Here is a 27,988-nt window from a genome sequence, read left to right as displayed (position 1 = left end):
GGTTTGAATGATATTTTGCAGGATTCAAGGTGCATGTATCGAGACCTTGCAATCTGCTTTCGTGTAATCTCAGCCCTAATACTCAAAATCTCTTCAGGTTGTCTTTGCTTGAGCAAGAAGTCCTAATGGAAGAAGAATAGGTATTTACATGGGATTTCACTGATGTGAACAGACTAAGGGAAGTTGGAGACTTTTTGGTTTGAGACCCACTTCCTTTCCAAAGCTAGAGGCAGGGTTCGAGCTGGAAAATTAAATATGAACTGTTCCTGGGCAAAAAAAGCAAAGTATTTTGGAAATCATGGAATTAACATATGTCCTCTTTTGACACACCAGCCAGCTGCTTTGCCAACAGTTGTCTCTGTTTCTGTTGTAGCTCTCGAGCAGCTGCTCACAGAACTTGAAGATTTTCTGAGGATACTGGACAAGGAGAACTTGAGCAGCACAGCTGTGGTGAAGAAGAGCTTCCTCTCTGACCTTCTGAAAGTCTACACCAAGTCCAGTGGTACAGATGAGGAAAACCAAGGATGGGGTTGTGGGCTGTCATGGGAATTGCTACTGGGTCTTGAAGCAACATTTTCCTGGCTGCTGGTGGGAATGGGAGACAGGAAAATTAGAAGGAGAAAATGAAACTGAGTTTATTTTTGCAGTGACCTCTAATTGTTTATGTAAAATTACTATAGTTATGTGTCCAGCTTTACAAGCAAAGGATTCCCAAGATTCCTGATCCTTTCTGTTTTCCTTATTAAACCTTAAGTTTATTTAATCCACTTTGTAAGATACACAGGATGTACTGTTTGGCCAAGTTAATGTTTAAGTAGAAATTTTAACTTACGGAATTTCCTGACCATAAAGCACTTAATTTTTCTGCTTTTTATTATTGCTTGGGGTTTTTGCTGCACATTGCCTCGACCAACATGCTCTCTCCAAATGTGCTCAGCAGAGACACTTTTTACATCTGCCTTTGTGGAAAAACTTAGCAGTGTGAAAGCAGCGTGTGGGTAAAGAGTTCACTTTTCCCTTTGTTTGCAGGTGGTGATGAGGAGTATATTTATATGAACAAAGTGACAGTCCATAAACAGCAGAGTGACCAAGAGAAACAAGACAAAGGTAGGGAGCTGGAGATTAATGGTTTCATTGTGTCTCAGGGGATGATGAAGGCACACAAGGTTAGAGCCTTGCTCTGGCAGCTCTGAGGGCTGAAGCAGCTGCTGGTTGTGGAAGGGCCATTTTCATAACATTCCCTTGGAAATAGTGGTCCTTGCCAACACTGCGAGGTTATTCCTGGAAGTAGCACTTTGGAGGTCTTTATTTTGGGATAAAAATGTTGCCTTCTAAGGCTTGAAGCTCCAGTGTCTGAAATATTCAAGGAAGCCTTCATGCTTTCTTTGGCCACAAAACAAGCCACTTTTTGCATGTTTGAGACCTTGAAAGTGCATTTCTTGTTTGCTGTGTTGCTCTGCCCTGGCCCAGAGGGTCTGTGCAGTCACAGCCCTGCGAGGCGAGTTCGCAGGGCTCAGCCCTCACCATCTGCAGGGGCAGAGCTCCTTCATCTCCCAGGGATGTGAGAGCTCTGCAGAGTAAAGGCTGAGCATTCAAACCTAGGTGAAATTTCCATTCCATTTCCTCATTTCCAATTTAGTTTTCCCAGGTTTTGAATTTGTAACACGGCAAAGAACGTAATTGTCTAAAAATGTTCTTCCTCTTTGAAGTTCACCGTGAAAGAGGTTGCTGATAATTGCATGGAGTGAGAGTATTAGTGACACACATTTTTTAAATGCACACCTACTCAGGGACTGATCCTACCCCAGAGTTTCCAATGCAGAGGGATGAGGCAAGGACTCATCAGTGCAGTCTGCTGCTGATGTGCTGGTCCTGCAGTAGTTGGGATTGTTCCACTTCCACAGTTGTTTGTTTTGGTTTTGTTTCTCTGTGGTGGTTGTGGTTTTGGGTTTTTGGGGTTTTTTTTGTTTATTTGGTTTGATTTGTTCTTTAAACTACCTGCAGCCAAACTTGGGCTGACTTCAAATGCCTCTGAAGACAGGATGTCCTCCCAGATTACACGTGCAGCCCCAGTGTGACCTCCAGGCAGGGCCCTCTGGGTGATGCTGTAATGCTCTATAATAGGATCACACAGCCTCCCAGCAGCTGAGCAGCAACAGAAACATCTCTTTATATAAGTTCTTATTTGGGTGGATGAAGCCAAGTTTGCACTGATCCACCATGCTCAAACACAGGGAAAATTTCAGACAATTTATTTTTAGAGGTGCTTCTTTTGTTTCAGACTTTTCCCTATCAAGGACATGACCCTGCCCACTCAGTCACTCCCTGCGGGACCTGGCACTTCTCTCTTTCTGTTTTCAACAACTTCCCTATTCCAAGTAAAACTTCTGAGTTATTTGGAAGTGCTGAAGTCAGTGAGACATGTGTGGGGTCTTACCTACAGCTGCAGCTGGGTGTAGAGCCCTGTCCTGCCCCTGTGACTGGGTGGAGAGGTGCCTGCACTTCAGGTTGAGTGGATGGAGGGGGCCCAAGTGCCCACTGGTGTGATATTGATCTTGCAGTGATCACACAACTCCCTCTGTCCCTTTTATCTGCTGCAATTCCATGCCTGTAATGGGATTGGGGACCACACTTCTGTGCCTGAGCTGACAGGACCTCTCTTGCTCTGCAGAGCTTCTTCCCCACAGCAGCTGTGCTCCAGTAGCACAGGGAGAAATGCTTTCCAAAGTCCATCAGCTCTAAAAGTCACTCCTCCAAACTTTAAAATATGCAATTTCTGCACAAAAATGTATTTCCCTGCCCCTTTTTCTACTTAAAATTCCAGTGGAAAGGATTTAAGCAGAACAGACACAGCTTTTGAGATGCCTTCCTGTGGCCCAGTAATTGAATTCCCTGTGCTGGGTGATGAAGGTACTATCATTTACTGGATCTCATTTACCTGAGAGATGCAGCAAGTCTGTACCCTGCAAGTCCACAGGGCTCTTCAGTGAGCCAAATGCCATCTCCTTCTGGAAGTCAGCACAGAGGGGCAGGACTTTGCTTCTTCCCCACAGCAGCTGTGCTCCAGTAGCACAGGGAGAAATGCTTTCCAAAGTCCATCAGCTCTAAAAGTCACTCCTCCAAACTTTAAAATATGCAATTTCTGCACAAAAATGTATTTCCCTGCCCCTTTTTCTACTTAAAATTCCAGTGGAAAGGGTTTAAGCAGAACAGACACAGCTTTTGAGATGCCTTCCTGTGGCCCAGTAATTGAATTCCCTGTGCTGGGTGATGAAGGTACTATCATTTACTGGATCTCATTTACCTGAGAGATGCAGCAAGTCTGTACCCTGCAAGTCCACAGGGCTCTTCAGTGAGCCAAATGCTGTGCTTTGTGCTTCTGGAAGTCAGCACAGAGGGAGGTGGGACTGATGTGAAGGGCTCCTGGTGTGGCCACTGGGATCCTCTTAGCCCAAATGCCAGATGATATTCACTTTTACAAGGAACAGAGAGCACAGATAAGTAATAGCTAGTACAGATTTGAATTTCATCAGGATTTTGAGTGGTTTTTCTTTTTCCTTCCTCCTTCCAAGTCCTCTTCAAACTGCAGGTTTTAGAGAGGCATCTTTATCAGAGAACACCTGCAAAATGTTAATGCTTGTCTAGGGAAAAACATTCCCTCCCTCCCGCCCCAGCAGGGAAGGCATCTTTATCAGAGAACACCTGCAAAATGTTAATGCTTGTCTAGGGAAAAACATTTCCCGCCCCAGCAGGGAAACAGTCTGTGATTTGTGGTGCTGGTGTGAGTAGCTGGAGAAGGAAGGGGTAAATCCATCATTGCACTGTCTCAGAGGCCATGGGATTTGGGCACTCACTGAGGCCACCCAGGAGTTCTGTGGTAGGAGAAGGGGGACTGAACACAAGTTTTCTGAGCCTTCAATGTACCCTCCAGATACTAAATCACTCTGCATCCAGCTGCTTGGAAAATGTGACTTTCCAGAGGCAGACACGGATCACCTGGAGCAGTTCTGCTGCCACGTGCCACGTGTTTGGCTTGGGCTGCTTCAAGAGCAGCTCCCTTGAGCAGTGATCACACTGCTGATCAGGGCTGGCTGTGATAAGCCACTGTGCACTTAAAGCAGCCACCTTTGCAGTTTGCCCTGGGAGCAGGGTGGTGCTGGCCCCATTTTTGGGGAAGGGTAGCAGAGGAGCACAGTCACCTGTGTGTCTGCTTGCAGGGATCAGAGCTACCAAGGACTAAACTGCCATGGGCTTCCAAACAGTGTGGTGTCTGTCTATGCTGCTGCTTCTCCCTTCACCCTTCAAAGTCTCAGCAGTGGGTCTGGCTTTCACAGTTTTCCCTCCAGAAGGAAAAACATGCCCTAAAACCAGAGGTCAGCTCTTTTGCTGGGTCTCCCGATGCCACGTTCCTGGCTATGGCCTGAAATGACATGGTGGCCCTGCAGCCCTGCCTGTAATTGTCACTCTGCTCCCCACTGAAATAGCATCCTGCTGCTCCAGCACAGCCCAGGGTAGCAAGTGCTCTGCTGGGAGAGGCCACATGTCATCTGTGAAATTGTTTCTGCCTTGCAGTGCTGGATCGGAAGAACTCCCTGACCAATGGAGACTCAGGACTGCATTTGTCACCTCCTCAGAAGAGCCTGCCAGACCTCCCTCCTCCAAAGGTATCTCACACCCTTTGCTTTTCCCTGCCTCAGCCTGGGACTTTGAGCCCCTTGAGGCTTTGCTGTTGTCAGGTCCTGTGCAGCATGGCTGGGTGGATCACCTCTGCCTGTGTATGTTAGTGAGGCAAAGAGTCCTGGGGAGCTCTATTTTAAAAATAATAACAAAACATTGAACTAGGCACCTCCAGCTGCATATTTCGTGTTTACAAAGACTGTGGGCCAGTATGTGGTTGGTGCAGCTGGATGGTGGCCTGCTAGGCATTTCCAGCTGCATATTTCGTGTTTACAAAGACTGTGGGCCAGTATGGTGCAGCTGGATGGTGGCCTCGGCTGGCTGGACACTCAGGAGCCCCTGTGGTTCCCAAGGCTTGTGCATAGGTGGAGCAGGCAGCTGTGGGAGCTCCCCATGAATCTGCAAATTGGGCTGTGCCCCCTTCCAGGGAGACCCACACCCATTGCATGGCACTCCAGGCTCAAGGAAGGAGAAGAGAAGTTTTCAAAGAAACAGAGGTGGTGATGACTCTCAGCTGTTGCTTTGGAAATCTCTCCTGGCTTGTAAATCAGCTGTGTCTGGGCTGCTGACATGATCTTAGAAAAGCCAGGAATCCCTCAGCTGCCCTCAGGGTGGTGGGGAGCTCCCTGGGCTGTACCAGGACCTCCCTCCCTTGCTGCCAGAGCCTTTCTCAGTTTGGCCATTGCCAGAGGTTTGCTCACAGCTGGAGCACCTGGTGTTGTCTGTGCACTGGGTGCTGCTGTTGTTCTGGTTGTGCAGCCCACAGGTCTGTGAGGAGGGGTTGCTGGCTCTGCAGGTTTTTCTGTAGGGCAGCTCTAAGTCAGTTAAACACCATCAGCTCTCAGTGGGATGTTGTCTCTGTGCCAGGAGCCAGCCCAGCTGTCCTAGACACAGGTCATCCTCGAGCCCCTGAATGTTGCTGTTTGGTAGTTGGTGCAATGTGGGAGTTGCTGTTAGCTGGGATTTCAGGATGTGAAAGGAAAGGAGGGCAGGGAGCATGCATGGGGAGGAGGAGGAGGCACGGAGGAGAATGGGGTGGTGCATCCATCAGCCACAAAGGAAGATCTGTTCTTTTCCCAGGAAGGAGGATGCAGGGTGAGGCCCCAGGATTTTTGCCCAGGGATCTGTGTGGCTCAGCTGGAGGAGCTGGGAAAACAAGGGGTAGGATGGGATGCAGCTGACAAACCCTTGGATGCAGTGTGATTGCCTGCTGGGAGCTGCTCCAGCCCCAGAGGGCTCTGCCCACGCAGATGGCTGGATCTGGAGTGGCTGGGAGCAGTGGCCAGAGCAGGAACCTCCCTTTAGCTCTGTATTTCACAGTGGGCAGGAGGTGGAATGAAAGCACCACTGGGGAAGCAGCAGCCAGGTGTCCCCAAGGCATTTCTCTTGAGCTTGGTGCAGCCCAGCTTTCTGACTGGGCAATCAGGAAGTTAAAAGGGAATTATAAAGAAATAGTCTTAGATTTTAGTAAATAGATTTTAGCTGAGAAGGGCACCTGTCCTCTCCCAGACCTGTGTTCTCCCAGCTTCTTAGCACTGGAGTCAACCTCCCTTGGATGCAGCAGTCAAGTACCTCCTCACTGTGAGCATCAGAGTGTCAGTGAGCTTTGGCAGCAAAGATATCAGAGTGTCCTTCAGGGAACAGGGCTGGGGAGAGCTTTAATGAGTGGAATTTGCCGTTAGGGGGAAATGGATCTGCATTTGCAGCTCCCCATGCAGCCAGGAGCCACAGCCACCTGGGCAGGGGAGGGTGGAACACAACTCCTTGCACAGAAACTGAGAGGTTAGGAGAGGAATTCAGATTAGATCTGTTTTTGCTCTGCAGATTTTTCTGTGGTTTGGTGGCACTCAGATATCCTGTGGTGTTGCTCTACACTTGCCATTTGAGGCATGGAAGAAAGGTGGTGATAAAGCTCTGCACAGCCAATTGTCCCTGGCACCCACAGACACCAGCAGTCACTGGGCAATCCACAGGGGTGGCCCACCTGGATTCCACTGATTCCTTTGGATTTGTCCCAAAGCAGCCTTTAAACAATGAGTTCTGCAGGCCTTGGTGACCTCTCCTGTGCTGCAGCCCTGGCGGCTCTGCCTGTTCCTCAGCCATCCGCAGGGAAGGTCCTGTGGTACGGATGCAAACAGCCAGGATGGTGATATTTGCATGCTCCTTGTGCCCTAATGCAACAGGCAAATGTTCTGCAAGGGCCAGTGTGGTTAAATAACACAATATATAACCTTTGACTGAAGTTAGAGAGTAAACCACTCCACACCCCTGGGGAAAGAGGAGACAAAACAAATACCTTCTGGTCAACCAAGGTGCACCCTGTAGGCTTTCACTGTCTGTAGGAAACAAAACAGAGCAGCGCCTTCCCTGACAGTTGTGGGATGGTGTTAAAAAAACCCACAGCATTTCTTTGTGTGGGCAATTTCTTTATGGTCACAGCACAAAGTGGGCTGGCTACACGCAGGAGGCCACCACAGATGGCAATTACAGACACATTTCCTAGCCAGGGAAGGGATTAAGTAAAGCCCTGGAGTGAGTGACTGGGTTTGTTTTTGTTTCTTTAATGCAACACATTAGGACAAGAAGTTCCTAAACCTTTTAAGTGTTTGGTGGGCAAGTGTTTTCCAGCAGTGTTGTATGTGTCTCTGGAAGGGAAGTTCAGTGTGCTCACAGCATCTGGCAGACCCACATAAGTAGTTTTAACACTGCAGAAGTTTGGGAGGCTGGCAGAGCCACGGGCAGCTCGCCCAAGTGGCAGCAGACGTGTGACTTTGGTGTGGTCAGGGTTCCTCACTCCCACGGCCCAAGAGCTTCCCTTTGTGGGCAGCTGTTGGCCAGAAAATCTCTTCCTTCAAAGCTTCCTTTCTGCTTCTCAGCACCAGTAGCTGCTGGTGGAAACATCCGGGGCAGGGTGGGCAGCTTTGCACCTGCGTTTGCTGATGCTGGCATGTCCTGCGCATGGGCTGGTCCTGCAGTGCTGGTGCACAGCTGGCTCCTCTTCCCCAGGGGCAGTTGTGGGCTGGCACAGTGCACGATTTGTGACCTTCAACACCCCTGTCTCTGCAAAGAGACCTGCCCCAAACACTCCTGGGGCAATTGTGGGCTGGCACAGTGCACGATTTGTGACCTTCAACACCCCTTGTCTCTGCAAAGAGACCTGCCCCGAAGACTCCTCGGGGGAGTGGGGCTTTGACCCTGGGCATCCTGTCAGGGTTTGCACAGCCTCAGCCAGGGCAGCTGAAGCAAGGCAGGAGAGGGCATCCTGTTGTCAGCTGGCTGGGAGTGCTTTGACCTCGGTGAGCAGCAGGGACACCTCACTGGGGAGCAGGGGAGTGCTACTGTCAGGTCAGGGTGGGAGATGGGGTGCCAGGTATCTGGGAAGAACATAAGCTCTGTGCTCATCCTACTGATCTGTTCATGCTGCTGCCCTGCTGCCTCATGTCCAACATCTCTGTGAATCACCTGAAAAATAAAAAGTTTGTTTCTTCACTTTTTTCCCCCCTCATGTGTTGATATTTCTAAAGGACCAAGGCATGTTTTTCCTGCCAGCCCTTGCTTGTGTTTAGGGAGGGGTTTGGCAGGCGCCACAGGGATTTTCCAGCACTTGGACTCTTTTCAAAGGCTTATTTTCCATTGGTGTTGTTTATCCATTTCCTTCATTTTTTGTTAAGAGCACAATTAAAGATTCCCAGTATAGTTCCTAAGGCAGAGATTTTTTTGTTGTTGGTTTCTATCAGTCAGAGACTTGGAGACACAACCAAAGACTGCTCAGGTTATGTTTTCAGTGTAAAGCCAGGGTTGCACCAATTGTCCTCCCTTCTGGTTCCCTGATAAGATAACCCATAGCACACAGAGCCATCCCCAGTTTCCATGGGCAGCTTAGGGGGAGGTCAGTGCAGCAGGCAGAAATCTCAGTTCAGGGTAAGGCTGATGATTGCAATTGCTGCTATGAGTTGATCTTCCCAGGCCTTTCAGCAGCATGAAAGAAGGTAACATTTATGATGCAATTATACAGTAATTTCAATTTATATTTGGGCTAACTGTACCACATCTAAAAGATTTCATCCACTGGGATGCACTTGAGTGCTAAAAAAAGGGGAAAAGGATGTCCTGTTGTTTTGGTGGATCTGTTTTTACCTTAAATTATGTTTCTTTTATGTGTTTATTCTGCAGATTCTCGAAACAAAACAACCACCAATCCCCAAGATTGAATCCCCAGAGGGATATTACGAAGAGGCTGAGCCCTATGACATCTCTGTAAATGGTATATCCCAGCTAACCCTTGGGAGGGGGTTCGTGTGGGAGATGGAGGACATGAGATTTATGAGAATCAGTAAATGAAAGCACAGATATTTCGTACAGCTTTTGGGACAAATTTGTTTTCTGTTGCTCATCACACTTGATATTACAGACCTAATGCTAGCTGGAAAGCAAAGACTACTGAATTACTACAATTTTTAACTTTCCTGTATAAGTTAGTAATATGCTTGGTCAATGTGTTGTCAGTGTAAAATGTTAGAAACCATTGTGGGCTCTCTTTGTCTTGGTGGTTTTCTGGCAGACTGCAGTCAAACACAAGTTTCTATTCAGGACTGAGTGGTGAAGCTGTGGTGGCTTGCATTCGTGTCCTAGCACTCTAATTGTCCCCTTGGGGCTCAAAATCCGTGGCTCTGCTGGTCTGTTAGGAGTGATAACCATTTTTATAATTGGCTCTTCATTCAGCTCTGTCTCTTGTGGCAGTTTAACCATGTAAACTTGATTAGAGAGCCACACTTCGTGTGAGGGGAGAGCATGTGGGTTGCTTTGCACACACCCTCACCCCCTGGGACATCATCCCAGCCATGTCCTGGGGCAGTGCCACCCCTGCCTGTCCCCTGTGGGCTCCCCTCCCCTCTGGGAGGAGGCTGCTGCATGCTGAGCTCCCACATTCTCACTTTTTAGAATGTGTTCCTGCATCCTTTTGTTGAACACCCTTCACTGAGATTGCCTTGGTGTGATCTGATAGCAGAGCTGGGCTTGTCATCGCTTTTTAATCCATTTAAGCCCATAGGAGACAGATTGTATCACCCCAAGCAGATCTCTGCTCATCAGCCTTGGCTGCAGCAGAGTGTGTGGCATGGGCATAGCTGAGTGGCAAGAGTGGAGGCAAGCAAAGAGGGCTAAGGGTGACAGATTTGGATCTAAAGCCTTGGCTGTTGAATCTGAGCTTCATCTGGGAGAGGCTGGGTCCTCTCCAGCCCCAGTGTGAGCTTTGAAGCTCCGTGTCAGTGCACAGGAAGATGGTGCCCAGCTCAGATGGGAAGAGGCTCAGGCTCATCGAGGCCAGGCTGAAAGGTGCTGTTCAGTGCAGAGGAGAGGCCCCCCAGCTCTGTGTTTTGCTGAAAGGCTTTGTGTTATTTGGCTGGGGTGAGGGCTGTGATGCTCTGTGAAGCCCTGCTGCAGCTGGGGCAGCCCAGGGTGCTGCAGCCTCATCCCCATGCCTGTAATGTAAGATAAAGGAGATTTCTTTTCCCCCTGCACATTGGGAAAGTGGATAAATTGTTAAGAGCCATGGCATAAAAAGGCACATGCTGGGTTAGCTGGAGTACAGCCATGGATCCATGTGCTGGGATACCCAGCTTGTGTTATCCAGGCAGCTGCATAAAGTCACCCTCAGATCAGAGGCTTGGCTGGCAGGAGTGATAAGTGCACACCCAGCTCCCACCTCTGCTTTTCCTTGGTAACCTGCTGCTCCGAGATGCAAATACACCCACCACCCACCGAAATCTAGGTCAGTCAGATGCCCAAGGAAATGAGAGCTGAGAGCTCTGCAAAAAGAGAAAAGCTCAAATGATGGGAGCACTGTCCAAACGAGGCAGCTCTGGGAGGCTCTGTGGCTGCTGTGATCAGCTGTTGCACCAGCAGGCTCTGTGTTTTACTGAGCACTGCCACAGCTGCAGGTGGGGAGAGGAGCCTGTGAAAGCAGCAGAGATGGGGCAGAGGATTCCAGTGATTCCCCACCCCTGAGGTGTGTGGTGCCTTTGCATCCTGTGATTGCTCAGTCACTGGCCCCCTTCGCAGACCCCACCACATCCCTTCTACACAAACCTCCTTGTGTGCTCCTGGCATGCTTTGTGTGAGGAGGAAGGAAGGAAGCATCATGAGGATCTCTGTGCTCTTTGGCAAGTCATGTTGGCGGTGGTTCCTTGGGGGGTGAGCCAGAAGGAGGAGCAGGGAGAGACTGAGCAGCAGGTATGTGGCAGCAGAGGCTGCGGGGGCTCAGGAGAAGGTGAAGTGTGGTGTGTTGTGCAGAGGGGAGCTGGGCAGTGATGCTGGTTTGCCTCAAGAGATCAGGCTGCAGCGTGAGGGCAATCCTGCAGGTCCCTGTCCTGCCCTTTGTTTCAACAAGCACAAGCTCCCCATCCCTCCCCCTGCCCCGCCTGTGCCCTGTCAGATGTCAGCAGTATTTGTACCTGTCCTACACAGTGGTGCTCACTGCTAGCAGATGATCTGGGACCTTGGTGTGACTGCTGTTGCTCAAGGGCAGTCTGGACATGCCTGGCTTTGCCCTGGCCAAAGAAGCTGAAGTCTGACCCCAGTACCCCCCCCAGCTCTCTGTGCCTTTCCCCTCAAGCTGGACAGGGAGGGGGTGGCAGTACAGGAAGTGCTGGTGGTCTTCCACAGAATGACAGAATGGCCTGGGTTGGAAGGGACTTTAAAAATCATCTCGTTCCAGCCCCCCTACCATGTACAGGAGCACCTTTCACTGCTAGACCAGGCTGCCCAGAGCTCCAGCCAGCCTTGCTTGAACACTTCCAGGGCTGGGGCATCCACAGCCCCTCTGAGCAACCTGTGCCAGTTCCTCATCATGTTTGCAGTCAAGAATTTTTTCCTGAAATCCAAGCTAAACCTACACTCTCTGTTTGAATGCATTTCCTCTTGTCCTGTCCCTGTAAGCTCTTGCGAGAAGTCCCTCTGTGATACTTTCTGACAGTGTTACAGCATGAGCCTTGGAAGACACCCATGTGTCCCCAAACAAATGGGCGTAGTGAAGTCAGACAAAAATAGGAACACGACTAAAATTAGTGGGTGCACTGCCAAGAAAGGACATCAAAGCAAGCCTCCAGATGGGCTGAGGAGATAGGGGTTTGGTGCACCATCAGAGGTGGGACTGTGAGACACTGTAGGAAATGTGGGCGAATTCATTAAAATGAAGCAAGCGGGCGAGTCCGCTGGGTCTCAGGGTCCATCTTTCATCAGTATCATTCCCACCCCTCCACTGGGATGCTCTGCCTTTCATTTTCCAGCTCCAGCAGAGGCTGCTGCTTCCCTTCCCTCTTGGGCTGAAATGTGTTAAAGCCTTATCAGCAGCCTTTGCATAATTGGAGGGAGCGATAAGGAGTGGAGTGAAACGGGAGAGGAGCAGCGTGGCTGCCAACTGAGCAATCATTATTCTGGCTGAAACAGCTCATCAGCCCTGGCTGCTTTTAATTGCGATGACGATGATTCTGTTTTAAAGGGAATTGCCTTGTTTGAGGGGATGGGTTGAAAATGCTGTCCTTGTTTGAAATCTCAGCGTGCAGGGATGGGACCTCGCTGGCTGAGGGGATTGAGGCCCTTGTTCTCTGCTTTTGCTTATCTGTGGCTTTCTCTCTTTGTCTCCTTTCTCTTTCTTTTTGACTGTGCAGGTCTTTTTGGTAGGCTTGCTGCGGCTGGACCCAGGCCAGGGTTGCAGGTTACTGAGGGCGTTATTTATGCCACAATAACTATGGGTATGGCATGCTTTCCAAACCTGAAGTGCCTTTTTTAAACAACAACAAAAATACCAACCCAAAAATACTCCTCAAACCCTCAGTTTTAGCAAAGATTATCAGGTATCTCCCCCTGGATTTGCCTGCATGGAGGGTAACCGCCTCTTGCTGTCTGATTTGCGCAAAGCATTATTTTTTGTGGCTTTCCCTGTGCTCAGGATGACAATGAAGAGAAGAGCTCATCTCATGAGGAACCACACTCGGGGTTGTGGTTGATGCACAGAAGAGCATCCAGGGCTTCTCAGGAGTAAGGTGGCAGCCTGAGATCTGCTGCTTAGGTGGGGGCACCAGAGACTTCCAAAAGAGGCCAGAGGGCCTGTGTGGAAAAGGAGGGAGTTTTGGAAGATGAGATTCCCTTAGACATCCTTGCTGCTGCATATGGAAAGGTCCTATAGCAGTGCAGAGGTTCAGCTCCTTGGTGTTTGTAAGGTTGAGAAACACCTGCACTGTTACTCATCTGAATTTCTGCCTGTGGACAAGGTCTGCACAGTGAGAATGCTCTGATGTTTCCCATAAAAGTTTTCCCATAAAAGATGGACAGTTTGATACAGTGAGGGCATGGAGATGTGCTCCATTCAGAGACTTTGAAAGGGAGTATTTGCTTTTTAAAAAGTTTGTTTAATTGGTGAAGTTTTGATTACTTGAGGGAGGTTGTAGAGTGAAATTTCACTGGGAGTAAGAGTGTAGTTTTGTTACTGCATCTTAGTTCCTTTTATTTAAAGAACAAATAACCCCAACCGAAACAGTCTTCAGTGAAGCTCCTAATGCCTTTTTCTTTCTCTTTTCTGACAGCTTTTCTTCTTTTCATTTGCACCAATCTGATAATGTTATTTTTATGTAGATAGTAAGATGTGGTGAGAAGCCAAATTAGATTAAATTCCAGTGAGAGAAACTTGACAATATTCCTCCATGCTGTTTGGTAGGACAAGAATGCCAAACCCTACACAAATGTTGCCCCAGTGTTACCATATAGCTCTGTGAGCTTATGTTGTGACTTAGAGCTCTAAATGCCAGCAGAGCATTGCAAATCCCCCTGCAGTTAGGGAGAACATTTTCAGTGTTTTTGATGAGCCTGGTACCAGTGATCAGCTCAAAACTGCAAAATGCTGCAATGCCTTAGAGCTGAGTATTGAAATTTCCAACTCATCCTAGTAACATAGCGATCTATTTAAGAATGGAAGTAAAAAATGTTGTTACTGATCCTCACATTTGCCCCTTACGACTAATTTTTTGGTGCTGCAACAGTGTATTGCTTCAAAGCCCCTTGCTGTCCATTAGATGCTGAGTAGAGAGAGAGGGATCTGTTAGACCAGAGAGGGAATGTGAATGACATCTCAAATACAAGAGATCATTGCTTGCTGCATGGCCTTGCAAATACCATTTTTACTTCTGGCATTTAGAGGACAAGGGCTGATTGTATCTTGCTGTTGTCTTTAAAATTGTGTGTATTTGGCTTGAAGTGGAAAGTAGTAAAAACATCTTTGGGGGGAAAGCAGCAAACATCAGGAAATGTCTAAGGGAATGTTCTCAGATTTGTGGTCAGCCGAGAAGTGTCTTTTGAGTGTTTGCTAACAGAAGCTATTAGGCACAAAATACTGCAATGAGATTCATATTGGGCTAGAAAGAAAAAAAGATCTATGAGGGTAATTTCCCTATTAATTATCCTCCTGGAGGAGAGCCTCAAAAGACACATCCCTGCACTGGAAGCTTGTGCATGTGTGAGCATGGCTGAGGGAAGCATTTTGCTCAGAGTTATTCTAAAAATGGATTTAATGACAGAGCTTTGCTTTTGTTATAGAAGATGGTGAAGCTGTTAGTAGTTCCTATGAATCTTATGATGAGGAAGAGAGCAGCAAAGGCAAGTCAGCAACCCATCAGTGGCCATCCCCAGAGGCCACCATTGAGCTGATGAAGGACGCCCGCATCTGTGCCTTCCTGTGGAGAAAGAAGTGGCTGGGACAGTGGGCAAAACAGCTGTGTGTTATCAAGGACACTAGGTTGCTGGTGAGCAGACCCTCTACTCTCTGTCTAAAACAATCTGGTTTTATGAGCTGAGGAAGGAAGTGGCACCTCAGACCACGTTAATGAGCTGGCAAAAAACAAAGCACCCCTAGAAGCAATGCTTCAGAATCCATGTCCTGGAGATTTGGGGATCTTACTCCTTTTTTAGAAGGAATGTGGGCATGGGTTTGCTGAAAGGGGGGCACTAGGACACCAAAACCCCAATCCCCCAAAATGTCTAGGGATACTTTTTGGGTAATCTTTACGAGGTGGTTGAGCAGAAGTGATACTCACCCCAGAGGCTAACCACATACTTGATCCTGTGTCAGTAGAAGGTATTTCAGACCATATATGCATGCAGTCAGATGTGTGTGTACCTGTACATCAGGGATCTCCTGTGTGTAGTCTGTGCAGACTTGTTAGAGCTGTAGGACCTTCTTGTGTTCAGTCAAGAGTCACTTGTGGGGTTGAGTTCGTGCCAGTGGGCAGGAAGGATCCTCCTCTGCCTCTCACCCGCTCCTGTCTTCCTTCCCCAGTGCTACAAGAGCTCCAAGGACCACAACCCCCAGCTGGATGTCAATTTGCTGGGCTGCACAGTCATTCACAAGGAAAAGCAAGTGAGGAAGAAAGAGCACAAGCTGAAGATCATCCCCACGAACGCTGATGTCATCGTGCTGGGGCTGCAGAGCAAAGACCAGGCAGAGCAGTGGCTCAGGGTCAGTGGCACCTTCAGGATTTGTCCCACTGGTGCTCCCATGCTTTGCTGGGACAGCAGATCTTATCTCAGCCCTGTCCTTGTGTGCTCTGGCTCCCTTCCCACTGCAAGCCTTTATACAAATATACCACTTCATTTTCATGTCCTGGGATAGATTTTTCCTGCAGCTCCCTGCTGCCTTCAGTGTGCTGAGGCCACATGGGGACCTCCCAGCCCAGCTGCTGTGGTGGGGGCGGTGGGGAAAATGTCTGGGGTGGGTCCCCAGCTTGAATTGGCTGAGGGCAGGGGTAAATGTCACCCTTCTCCTGGGACAGCAGCAGGAGGAGCCTCCTGGAGCTCAGGACAGCCATGGGGCTGTGAGACGCCAGGGCTGCCTTTGCTGGCAGCCTCTCCCGGGGACTTGGATCCAGCAATTGCTGCTGGATGCCTGATGCAGCACCAGGACAGTCCCCAGGGTCACAGGGACAGTAAACCACGGGTCTCCCAGGCTGATGTGGTTTTGCCTGTCCTAGCTGGGGCAGATTAATTGATCCTGTTACTGCAGCTCTCTCACAGGCTTTGGCTTCCCTTTCTGCACAGGTAATCCAAGAGACCAGTGGTCTGCTCTGTGAAGGAGGCAGTGAAGGCAATCAGTACATCCCAGACTCGCAGCGCCTCAGCTACCCAAAGGTACATCTTGTCTCTACAGACAGAGATAGCACTTAGGCTTCCAGCCCTGTTCCTTCAACAGATAGTAGTGTAGGTGCCTTAATTTTAGGTAAGCAAAGACTGATATGAGTGTAACCAGACCGCTGTGCTGCTGAAAAGAAGCATTCTTGGAATCATCTTAACTTTCCTTTGCTTCTTAATTTTGTTTCCATATCTTCCCTCCCAGATGAACTCAGCATTTGGCTACCCACTGTCTAGGGCAGGAGCTGCTATCTCATGCAAATGGGATAGTTGTGTTCTCCAAGAGCTTTGGGAGGGTCATAGACCCTTGGATGCCAGGGCTTGGGCCATCTCTAGTCCAGGTTTAGGTGACGCTCCCCTGGGAGCAGCTTGTTCCAAAACAGTGGGAGAACAAAGAGACTTTCCTGAGTCGCTGGTGGGCACCCAAAATGGACCTATTTGGGCACCTGGCTGCCCATGCCCCCTATAGGGACTGTTGGGACTGTCAAATGCACCCACCAGGCAGGCTGCAGGGTAGGAGCCATAGGGTGGCCCCAGTGGTGCCACTGTCTCCTCAGAGGTGAGCCCAGCTGGCGTGGGGCATGTTCAGGACAATGGGAAGGGCACAGTGTGAGGGAGCTGGCTGGGCATGGCCGGGTGAAAGCATCTGCTCCAGAGAGAATGGGACCTCATAATATGGGAGAAGGGGGAAAAGGTCCTTGCAGCACCTTCTGGCTGGAAGAGTGGGTCACCTGCATCTGTGGAGCCTGTGCCTGGTGCTTGTTGACAGGTGGAGGTGCCCGAGAGATACTCTGCAGCCTCCGAGAGCGGGAGCAGCACCGACGGCCACGCGGAGACAGCCGAGGCAAAAGATGGTAAAACTTTGCCCTGGGAATGACAGGGAAGATGGGCCCTTGACCCTTCTGTAGCTCCTGCCACCTCAAACACACCTGATGAAAGCTCTGTGTGCATTCATTGCCTGGGAATTTGATATTCTTACCAGGATTACCTGTTGATTCCACAGGCACATCAGCACACTGACTGATGTGCTCAGTAGGAGAATGTTGATGAGGTTCTTTGGACATAAACTTTCCCCCTCCCATCTTGTATCCCTGTTTTAGAGAGGAAAAGACTTGAATACAGTAAATGTTAATGAGTGAGTCCTTAATTAAATTGTTTGTGGTGTAGGAAAGTGAAGGGAGGTTGGTAACTGCCCAGCAAAGGCTGTGCAAGCACCTCCCACTGCTCCTGCAGTGACTGGCCTTTGTGAGAGCCAACCCACTTATAAAGTAGACAGATTAGCATCTTCCACAAATCCCTAACTGATCTTACTGATGCCATCTTCCCCTGAACTCCCTGGGCTTTGGACTTTTCCAGCCTGTCCCTGAATTGCAGGTTTGCTCTCTGCAAGGGATGTGTGTGAGGTGGGGGCAGGACCCCCGGCTGGGAGCTGGGAAAGCCACACACGTGTCTTTTTCATTTCTGGTAGTTAAGAAGAAGGGCACGACAGGCCTGAAACTGAGCAACCTGATGAACCTTGGGAGGAAGAAGTCCAGCTCCCTGGATAGCCCAGAGAGATCCCTGGAGACTTCAAGTAAGTGGCAGCATGAGTCCCTGTGCAGGGATTTGTCTCAGGGCTGGATCTCATTTTCTCTCAGGGCAGGATGAGCACCAGGCATCATCCTTCTCCTCAAATGTGCCCATGCCAGGTGGTCCTGCCAGTAAATCCATGCAGATTGTGGTGCCTGTGGCTCTCAGGGTGACCCAGGGGGAAGGGGTGGGTAATGCCAAACATGCACACACAGGGCATTTGTGCAGGGAGAGTTGTGAGGGTCAGCTTGTATTTACCACCTGGGACCAACTTTGTCCAACCAGCTGCAGCCAACTTGCTGCTCCCAAGCTATCCTGACTTTCAAGGGTCTCATTTTCAAGATTTTTACCCTTTTCACCCTGTTTTGTGTGGATAGCATAGCTGGTCTTTGTGCTTTTGCTCTTTGTTGGTGCCTATGACTTTGTGTTGTGTGGTGATCTCATAACTTACCCCTTAGAGATCCCCTGGCACACAAATTAATATGGATTAAATGGAAAATGTGTCTAATGAGCTGTGATTACTTGCAGGTTACCTGAATGTGCTGGTGAACAGCCAGTGGAAATCACGGTGGTGTCAGATAAAAGATGGGCACCTCCATTTCTACCAGGACAGGAACAGAAGCAAGCTGGCTCAGCTGCCCCTGAGTCTGGCAGGTTGTGAGATCATCCCAGAGCCCAGCCCTGATCATCTTTACTCCTTCCGCATCCTGCACAACGGGGAAGAACGGGTTGTTCTGGAGGTAGGGTGTCTGTCTCTGAGAAAGCTCTGCTTAAAACCCTCAGCTTGGGTACCTTAGGAGGTCTAAATGCCTCCAGAGGAATGTCAGTCCAACAAAACAGAGCCTGAAGAGCTTCATCTGCCTGTGGTCACCTAGAATTGTGTCCCACCTCGCTGGTAATCCAGGCTGTGTGTGATGCTGGCTCCTCTCAGCCTTCATCTTAGGCACTCATTTTAGGGGGGGACATGGGGTCCTCTGGAGATTCCCATCTCCCCCCCACTGCAGGATAACCTTGGATAATAAAGTTCTGTGGAGTGCATTGCAGATGGTTAATGTTAGATGAGAACAATGCCACTCGAGGGATTTAAGGCTGTGGTCAGGAGGAACAGAGAACTGCATGTTTTGATAGCAGAGCCCCAAAGCCACGGGGCACACATCCCAAGTAATCCTATCACAGATCTGCCCCTGAAAGTGCAAGTGAATTCATCTCCATCTGTTACTTTCCTTTGCCTGCATCCAGGACTGTTTATCTCTAATCTTACTTCTCTCTGACGACAGCATGGTTATAGTAGGAGGTGGACAATGTGAGCAATTTCCTGTATTTTTCCAGTGGGTGGAATATTTATAGCTAAACAACTGACTTTGAGGGCATGCCATGAAATTGGAAGATGTTTTTGTTGTTTCTGATTCAGGGTCTGTCTGTATCTAAGAAATTTTACCCAATTACAGATGGGAAGAAAAGGTGCTGGGAAAATTTACCTTTTGTGAATGGAAGAATATGTATTTTGTTGAGATGTCAGACTCAATGTACGGATTGTCTGGCTGGCAGGCTTCCCAGGGACTGAAGTCTCTGCTAAATAAAACAGACTGAAAGCTTAAAATATACTTTCCAGTTTGGAAAGTGTATATATATTCACTTGCCCTGAATTTTACTTTGTGGTTACTGCTCTGACTCCTGAAATCAGTGCAAAAAGTGGCTGCATCAGCCAACTTCTTCTTGCTTCAGGTGGAGTCCCCTGCACTGGGAGGTGCACGTGGCTGTTTGCTAGAGCTGACTTCGTGGCACAGAATTTAACTCTTTGTGTTGCAAAATGTCAGACTGCTCACTGCAGCTGACCATGGTCAGTAGCACTGGGTACTGACCATGTTAAAGCAACGACTCTGTTGCTCTGAACTCCTCTCTTCTCTTGTGAAAAGAACCATGGAAGGGGTTTGTGCTCTGGGACCTCTCAGGCTCGGGTCTCCTTGCCTCTGTTTGGCAATCCCATTGCTGCACTCTGCTGGTGCAAAACAAAACCCGCAGGCTTTCCTCATCCACAGCTGCTCCCTGCCAGCATCTCCAGCCCCAGACGCTTCTCTTACTCTTGTAGACAGCTGAGTTGATCATGACTGAAAGGAAAATGCAGACTGACTCGAAATTTTAGGAAGGAGCAGAGCAAAGAGCTGCATTTACGTAGCTGCCAAATTTTTGAATCAGTCCATACACAGAGCTGTACTTTTAAGGCAGCCTCAGGTTTATATCAATACCCAGCATTTCATCTTTCCTCTTGGAAGCCCAGGGGATTGCCAGCATGCTTCCCTACCCAACCTAAGCCAGCATCAGCCCTGTGAGTGCAGAGAAACCACTGCTGCAACCTGTCCTGTCTGTCTGATCACCCTGCAGGCAAAGTCCTCAGAGGAAATGGGCCACTGGCTGGGCCTCCTCTTGTCGGAGTCAGGCTCGAAAACAGACCCAGAGGAATTTACCTACGATTACGTGGATGCTGACAGGGTGTCCTGCATTGTGAGCGCTGCGAAGAATTCCTTCTTGTATGTCACTGGTAATGGGTTGGGGCTGCATGGGGCTGGTCGAGGGAAAGCAAGCCAGAGCAGGGGGCTCTCCACTTGTGGGAGGTTGGCTGCCATGGAAATGGGTGGTAAATTCACAGCTGCAGCTCAGTCACTTTCTTTTGGGACAGGAGAGCACTTCCTGTCCCACCAGGGTGCATCTGGCTGAGCTGCAGCTTGCCATGGGGCATGTGCCTGAGTGGCTGCAAGAAAAGGTTGGGCTCTCAGCCACCCAGTCCATCATGCCACTGGGGCAGGGTGACTGTGCTGCTGTGGCTGAAGGCTGGGTGAGAAAGGAGAGAGCCCAGGGGAAGTACAGCCCAACTCTGGTGGGTGGTGCTTATTGGGGAGCAGCAGCAGCAACCCCTCTGCTCTGTATGGCTCTGCCTTCTCCTCTCCTGCATCTGGCTGCCTGGCCTTGCCCAGACCTCAGCACTGGTGTTCTCAGATGTCTCAAAATGCAGCACTGCAGAGTCATGCAGCAAATCCAGTCCCCCTGATGGGATGTCCTGTTCACAGCCTAATGCAGAGGAAATACTCTGAGCCCAACGCCTACATTGATAACCTGCCCAAGGGCAGGGTGCAGCAGGATGAGCTCTACGACGACGTGGATCTGCCAGACCTGCCTGTGGTAAGACAGCTGCCCTGCTGCAGGGAGCTCTGGGGGGACCACAGCCAACATCTGGCCATGGGGAGTCTCCAGCAGTGAAAGAGGGGGGATCCCCAGCCCCTGGGGAGATCCTGGCCTTTGCAATGGAGCAGAACCAAGTATGGAGAGGAGTTGCTAAGGAATGGGAGAGAGGTTTCCAGAAAGGAGCTGTAGGGATCCTCAGGCAGCTGGGGTAAAATTCCACAGTTTTCTTCAGCAAACAGCATGGATTATTTGGTGATAGTGTGCTTTTTGGAGCCTAGCCTTTCAAAATTCCTTTTTATGCCTGTAAGAGCAAGTCCTGTGTGAAAGGACAAGAACAATGGGTCATGCTGGGAATGGGACTGTCACCTCAGGAAAGGCAAAGAATATGGCATGGGTTGCTGGATGTACAACAGTGTGATATCCTTGCATGGGGCTGCTGCTGCCATCAGAGAGACCTATTGAAGGAAAACAGGAGGGGCCTTTCCTTCAGTACTTCAGAAAGGCCTCTGTGGAATGACTCAGAGACTGGCATTTTAGTTCCTCTAAGACTTTTGGAAAATACTCCAGATTGCCTGAGATAGTGCTGTTCTGCAGCGAGATGTTTCTTGTACTTCCAGTTGCAGCAGATGGTCTCTTTTGCAGGAAGAAGTACCCAAGAGTGAGAGCAAATTGGAGGGGGATCAAGACAGAGTTTATCTGGATCTCACCCCAGTGAAGTCCTTACTACACTGTGCTGGCAAGATGTCATGCCAGTCTTCCCCCCTCGGCTCACCATCTCTGGAGAGGGCTGCCAACAAGGCTGCCCCAGAGAGCACAGCTGAGACAGCCCCCACGGCCAGGGAAGCTGAGCCCTGTGCTAAGGCAGCAGAGACCTCGGAGCAGGTACTGTCCAAACTCTGATACCAGACCAGGCTGAATCACTGAGCCACTTCCCTACTCCTCATCCTCCCACTTCATTTCTCCTTTCCAGAAACACCCAGAGAAGCCAGAGCCTGAGCAGGCTGTGCCACAGGTGCCTGCTATCAAAATCCAGACCCAGCAGCAGAACAGTGTGGCCCCCGAGGTGCCAGCGGGCCCAGTTCCAGCGGGCAGCCCCCAGCTGCTGCCTGCACACCGGCCCAAGATGCCACTGCCAGGTGGGTGAGCTGCTCAGGTGGCCCGAGGGTGCTTAAAGAGAGGTGGTGCCCTGTGATTTGACTTGCCTCTGCTCTCCAGCAGTCTGTGTGCTGACTCTAGTGGTTGGTGACTTTTCAGACCTTCCCTTGTTTTCCTTTCAAGCACCTGAAAAGGTTTTCCCCCTCCTGCTTTTTTCCCCCTGACTGAGCTTGTTGTTGGTGGGCTGTTTCCAGCAGCAGCAGTGGAAACCAAGCTGGGCAAGAACAGGACAGAGGCAGAGGTGAAACGGTTCACGGAGGAGAAGGAACGGCTGGAGAAGGAGAAGGATGAAATCCGAGCTCAGCTCACCCAGCTGCGAAAGGAGAGACGGGAGCTGAAGGAAATGCTTGGGGGCAGCACAGGTAGGGCAGGGCAAGGTGGGATGTGTGGGAATGAGCCAAGGTGGGGCTGTGGAGAAAGAGGGGGCAATGAACCTGGCCCTTCTGGGACCAGAAGAGATGGGGGGAACCTGGTGCTTTGAGCCAAACCACCTAACCCAGATTGCACTAGAGCAAGAGCCACAGTCCCTCTTGGGATAAAACCCAAGGACAATGTAGAGGACATGCCCTGATCCCTGCTCCCCTCAGGAGCTCCTCAGGTTCCCAGCAGGCACCAAGATTCCTCTTCCTACACAGACAAGAGCCTGGAGCAGAGGCTGAAGGAGATAGATGAAGAATGCAAAAGGAAGGAAAGCCAGAGGGTGGACCTGGAGCTGAGCCTGGTGGAGGTGAAGGAGAACCTGAAGAAGGCAGAGTCTGGCCCGGTGACACTGGGCACAGCTGTGGACACCACACACCTGGAGAACACAGCCCCACGGGTATGTGGGGCACCCCTGGGAGGCACAGCAGCTTTCTGGCAGCTAGGCAGTCACACGGTCTCACCCTGCTTAAAAATTTAATAATTAATAATAGCATCATTATTATGTGTAATATGCAATCTTGTATGAATGAATGAATATACAATCTTGTATGAATGTATAGCTAATATGTCTGTATTGACTATTATATATAATATACATTATGTAATAATAATCTAATGAGGTAACAGCAGTAATGGGGAAGTGAAAGGTGGATGGAGCTCTGGAGAGTGGTTGTATTTTCCTGTGGGACCTTGAGTGACACCCTCCAGAGCCATGCAGGTCTGGACTCAGCTCCTTCTGCACTTGACTGAGCTAAGGGATGGTTTTTTCAGGAGATTCAGGCATCTAAATTCCTTCTTGGGAACTTGTTTCCCATGAAATGGAGATCTCCACCACCTGCACCCTGCTCTGTATCTCTTATTCTAGAGTCCTCAAAATCCAAACACACCACAAGCTCCCCTGGTGTTTTTGTGAAATTGGCATGTCACTGAAAAAATGCACCTCCATGTGAGTGGGATGACACTGTGACTAGGAGATGGTGGGAAAAGGCAGCAATCTCTCTCATTAGTCTGTAGTCATAACCATTTTTATGATTTTTATTGTAGGTTCAGGCAAAAGGTGCCAGTCCAGCAAACAGCGCAGAGAACTCACCGGTCAACTCAGCAACGGCTTTAAAAAACCGGCCCTTATCTGTCATGGTCACGGGAAAGGGAACAGTCCTACAGAAAGCTAAGGTGAGGCACAGCAGTAAAATCTGTCTGGGACAGCTTCTGCTCTTCCCTTCTGGCAGTGGAGCAAACTGGCTGTGATGGGATGGGGTTGTGGGGGGGTCCCATGTCTGGGAAACACCCCTGACCAACACAATTCAGACACGTCAGCCTGGTTTTCCTCCAGTCTTTTCACCTGTGTTTGCCTTGCCTACAATTTAAATGAATAAATACATGCATTGTTTATAGCTTAAAGATAACCCTGACCCACCCTGCAGCCAAAATCACCTGGGCACCAGACAACCATGTTGATCCCATGCACGTTACGGTTGCCTGCTTTGCATTTCGACTAATTTGCCTTTATTCCCTGGCAGGAATGGGAGAAGAAGGGAGCTAGTTAGAAGCTCATTGTACAGAGATGGACTAAAGACTCGAATTGCCCACGCATGGCCCAGGGGATTCAACCATCTGTGGTGGAGGTTGGGTGTTCAGCACCACCACACACCAAGTGCCTCCTCCACGTCGCGCCCACGGCTCAGACGCAGCGCTGGAGTCCACAGCTGCTGACACGAGTTACCCCTCATGAACCTGCTCTTTCCAGACAAATCCCAATCACGTAGCTAAAATGATAACAACCAGTGGCAATCCTTCCATCAAAGTCCTAACCCAGCTGATGTAAACAAGAACGTTACTGTACATAGGGGGTGTTTTGTGTATTTCTACTCTGAAGGTTTATCAATGAGTTATTAAGGTTTCTATATTAGTGACTGTAGTGGATTCAGAAGGAACCTCTGCTGTTCCTCAGCCTGGTGAGTTTGTACCTGTCCTGATAAATTGGAGTCAACTAAAGTTCTTAACCTGTCTTGCTGCCAGTCATCACTCAGCTGCATTTCATCCAGCCTTCAGCCAAGGGCTGTCCCACATGTGAGCAATTCTTCAAACATGAGTGAGAAGCACACAGCAGCCTGTCCAGGGCATTTCTAATCAGTGTCCTGATGCATTCCAGCATCTCCTACCAGCTGCAGGTTTGCTAGAATATTGAGCTGCTCACCTTCTCATGCTGTAAGCTGTGTTACAGACTGGCAGCACCAAGAGCACCTGCCAGGCAGATTCAGTTAGCTTTCTTGAAGATCTTACTTCACCTGAGGAGTTTATTCTGAAAAAAAAAAAAAAAGAAAAAAAAAAGAAAAAAAAAGAAAAAAAAGGAAAAGGAAGAAAGAAAATAAAAAAGTAATATTTGAGGGCTTGCTCAGCTGTTTCATGGGAAAGCTGGATCCCAGTGCATCCTTCAGGGATCCCCTTTCCCATGCTGTGATGGTGTCTGATCCTCACAGAGCTGCAGCTGAAGCCATCCCTCTGCCCCTGTCTCCCTCCCCACTGCAGTAAGGCTGCTCTGCCAGGGCTCTGCTGGACCTCTTGGTGCTGTCACCCTTATTTCCTGATCATTAATACAGCCTTTGGGCCCTGGCAGCATGGCCCACAAAGCCCACCCCTCTCTAGCCTAGCCAAGCTTTCTAATGAAAGAGGTTGGAGATTTGGAACTGCTAAACTTAAAGACATTGAAATTTGAAGGGTGGCAGTGGGTTGTGAGAAATCTATGCACTCCTCCCCTCCCTGTAACCTGCTGACATGTGTGATGGCCTGGATACACCTTTTCCTGTCTCCTCTGATGGCCTTCAGACCCAGGCTCAGGAACTGGGTTGACTGGAGGGGCTGGAGCTGTTCTAACCCTCCAAAGTTAAAGCAGCACCAGTTCCCAGGATGGGTTGTCCCTGGGGTCCGGTGGCTACACCAAAGCCAATGTAAAGGCAGGCAGGATAAATCTTGTACGTCCCTCACCCCTGAAAATATTTGAGAGGCCTGAGACCTTCTCTAAAGGGCTGTTCTTTCTTCACACAAAGGCCAAACAGCCAGTGGGAGCACAGGGCTGATACCCAGAGCTGGTGCTGTCATTGGGGTGAGAATGTCCTGACAAGGACCACAGAGCCAGGGTGCAACAAAACACTTGGTCAGGGTATCCTGGAAGCAAGAAAGGTGACTGTGCTCCCATTTTTTTTTACCCTTTAGTTTCCACTGTGGTGCAGATGTAGGAGTTGCTAATGCCAGGCCTCTGGAGCCTCAGCTGGCCGGTTGGCCCTGTGCAAGGTTTTGCACATAGGAAAAAATCATGCAAATAAACTGCTGACTCTGGTTCAGGATCCAGGAAGTCTGGGGACTTCCTTCTCCAGAGCACCAGAAAGCCACAGACTCCATGAAGCTTTTGTTTTGGCCCATGATGAGCTGGCAGGAGCCCCTCTCTGTACCCTGAATATCCGTGACACCCCGCTGTCATCCTCCAGGAGTTGTCCAGACATTTCACAGTGCTACTGAGACAGCCGTGGACAAGAGCAGCTCTGCTTTCCCCTTCACAGCCCAGTCAGCTTCAGTGCTCCCGCTGGGATGTCTCCATGAGGGAATGGTAAACATAGGCAAGTCCTGAAGGACACACTTTCCCCAAACAAGAAATGTTAAACAATGTCTCTGTGTCCCCATTGTTTTCCTAACTCAAGGCATTTCCTTTGTTGTAACTGTGACCTATAAAGTGGCGCTTTAGAGGGTTTTATAATAAAATGTTGAGTATATTATGTTAGCAGTGGTTTTCTCCGTAATGGGGCTTGTCCCAGCTGTATTTTCCAACAGATTTCAAGTACATCAAATCCCCAATACATTAGTTACTACACATCCTTAGCTATGCAGTCTACAACTGCAGTGAACTATAGCTTAAATAGTAGTGATTGCACCATCAAGAAAAACAATTTTCAGAGATCTAACACGCTGAAAAACAGCAGTAACCCCGACAATTTACAGGAAGACACGTAACAGATATCCTACCTGTGTCTCTGTAGCAGCCCTCTTGCACAGAACCAGCAGTGAAAAACCTTCCACTACCATCCTCTGGCCACTAGATAGCAACTGTGTGCAGGCTTAGTGCCTGCTGCAGTCTGAGGGAAACCGGGATGGGCTTTAGCTGGGAAGGAGAGAAAAAAGTTATAAAAGAAAACAGTTGAGGTCTGTACAGAATGGACACCAAAACAGACACGTGTGAAATATCCCTTGGTGGCTCCACTCCCACAGACAGCCTGGGGAGGCACTGGAGCTGCAGCACAAATTCCTGGGCCAGGTCCCACTCCCTGCCTCTCCGAGCTGACCCCTGACACAAACCTGCCAAGGAGCTCCTTAGTGTCCTGTCAGCCTCTGAGCCCAGGAATCCCCAAATAACTCCATTTTGGGGGCTGGTTTTGTGCACTGAGTGCACAGCAGCAGCAGCTGCTTTTGTCCTTCCCCAGCATCTCTGCCCCATTGCCTACAGCTGCTTTAGAGCACCCCTGTATCAGCTCCAGCTGGTAAAATTGCTGCTTTGTTAGACGTTACACTGCAATCCTCCAACTGGAGCCAGGCCACAATGGGGCCTGAAGTGTCCCCAGAAAAATTCCATATCCTTCTGGAGGGAAATTTCCTGCTACCATTTTCTTTAGCAAGTTTCTCATTTAAGTACCTCCACATTTCTTGCTTTGGATACACAGAACCCCACAAAAGCTCCTGGGTATTCCTGACTAGCACACCAAGGCTGCTAGTGAGCATGCTAATTTCCCAGTAAGACAGAAGTGACAGATTTTAAAGGAAAGAAAAAAAAATTACATCATATCAGTGGAGAAGTTGGCCTGAATGTTTATGTAAGATGTCTCAGGTATGAATCAAATTAATTTACTTCTACTGCAGAGTGAGATTGCAGGGGGGTTGAAGCTGAAGAAGCCAGCTGGCTTTACAGGGAGTATCAGCAGACTTCTTGAGGCTGGCCTTGGCTTTTGGTATGCAGGGAGAATGGCACAGTGGGATCAAACCCCAGCTTCCCTGCTGCAGCCTTTGCAGGACAGCTGCCGTCCAACATTTACTCACCACAAACAGTTTGCTGAGGGAGTGTAAGACTAAAGGGGTTGAAAATCGTAGCACTTGCTTAAATCCCATTTTTAAAGGAGAAAAAAGCTCTCTCCTGGAGTTAGCAGTGGTCCAGGACCAGCCAAAGCTCACCCAGCAATCCTCCAGGATTCAGAGACTAATTCAGAGCTCCACTGGCAACAGCAGCCCAGACACTCATGACAAGCTGGCACAGACAGCATCCTCTGAGCTCCTGTGATGCCAGACAGGATTAGTGCTGGCTTTGCAGGGACCCCACCTCCCCAGAGCCTGGGCCAGCCTCAAATATTGACCCAGCCTTAAGGGAATGAGCTCCCATCAGGTAAAGGCTCATTAAAGACTTCTGATTGAATCATGGCAAGTCTGAGAGTGAACTGAATAAGGGATCATGTCAGAGACTCAAGCCACTTATCTACTTACTCTTTCTAAATTAAAATTTATAAGAAAAAGGGCCTACAGATTAGCCAGGAACTTCAAGTCACATTTTTAAGAAGAAAACAGCTCCAAAAAATGCTCAGCAGTGTCCTGCTTGCCTGTGGGATCAGCAGATCTCTCGACCATCCCATAGATCCTAATTATCAGGCTGGCTTTTCCCATCTCCTCCCAATGCCCGTGACTTTCTTACCTTGCAAAGTGCTTTGTCTCAGACAAAAGGAGAGCTGGTGGGTGCTGCTGCTGCCAGAAAGTGTCTGAGCATCTACCCAAGGCTTCA

General features: G+C 49.3%; 1 protein-coding gene across 3 annotated transcripts in view; it reads left to right on the top strand.

The window, feature by feature from the left end:
* Window positions 1–25,951, top strand: part of AFAP1L2 (actin filament associated protein 1 like 2) — a 65,418-nt gene extending 39,467 nt beyond the window's left edge. Inside the window, exons 2-20 of one of the 3 annotated variants that reach the window (XM_041415606.1) lie at window positions 374–502; window positions 1,030–1,107; window positions 4,573–4,664; window positions 8,851–8,941; window positions 12,345–12,428; window positions 14,266–14,471; window positions 15,005–15,184; window positions 15,763–15,852; window positions 16,622–16,706; window positions 17,321–17,425; window positions 17,950–18,161; window positions 19,804–19,949; window positions 20,487–20,598; window positions 21,244–21,483; window positions 21,572–21,737; window positions 21,951–22,118; window positions 22,392–22,573; window positions 23,221–23,349; window positions 23,697–25,951. In XM_041415606.1, coding sequence (XP_041271540.1) covers window positions 374–502; window positions 1,030–1,107; window positions 4,573–4,664; window positions 8,851–8,941; window positions 12,345–12,428; window positions 14,266–14,471; window positions 15,005–15,184; window positions 15,763–15,852; window positions 16,622–16,706; window positions 17,321–17,425; window positions 17,950–18,161; window positions 19,804–19,949; window positions 20,487–20,598; window positions 21,244–21,483; window positions 21,572–21,737; window positions 21,951–22,118; window positions 22,392–22,573; window positions 23,221–23,349; window positions 23,697–23,723 — 2,522 coding nt within the window. In that variant the 3' untranslated portion in view covers window positions 23,724–25,951. The remainder of the gene's footprint in view (window positions 1–373; window positions 503–1,029; window positions 1,108–4,572; window positions 4,665–8,850; window positions 8,942–12,344; window positions 12,429–14,265; window positions 14,472–15,004; window positions 15,185–15,762; window positions 15,853–16,621; window positions 16,707–17,320; window positions 17,426–17,949; window positions 18,162–19,803; window positions 19,950–20,486; window positions 20,599–21,243; window positions 21,484–21,571; window positions 21,738–21,950; window positions 22,119–22,391; window positions 22,574–23,220; window positions 23,350–23,696) is intronic. The other 2 variants (XM_041415605.1, XM_041415604.1) reach the window with 2 other exon arrangements.
* Window positions 25,952–27,988: the final 2,037 nt, after the last annotated feature.

The sequence above is a fragment of the Onychostruthus taczanowskii genome, unplaced genomic scaffold (assembly GCF_017590055.1).
Source record: "Onychostruthus taczanowskii isolate IOZ18803 unplaced genomic scaffold, ASM1759005v1 scaffold5, whole genome shotgun sequence".
Lineage (NCBI taxonomy): Eukaryota > Metazoa > Chordata > Aves > Passeriformes > Passeridae > Onychostruthus > Onychostruthus taczanowskii.
This window is presented reverse-complemented; position numbering and strand designations above follow the sequence as displayed.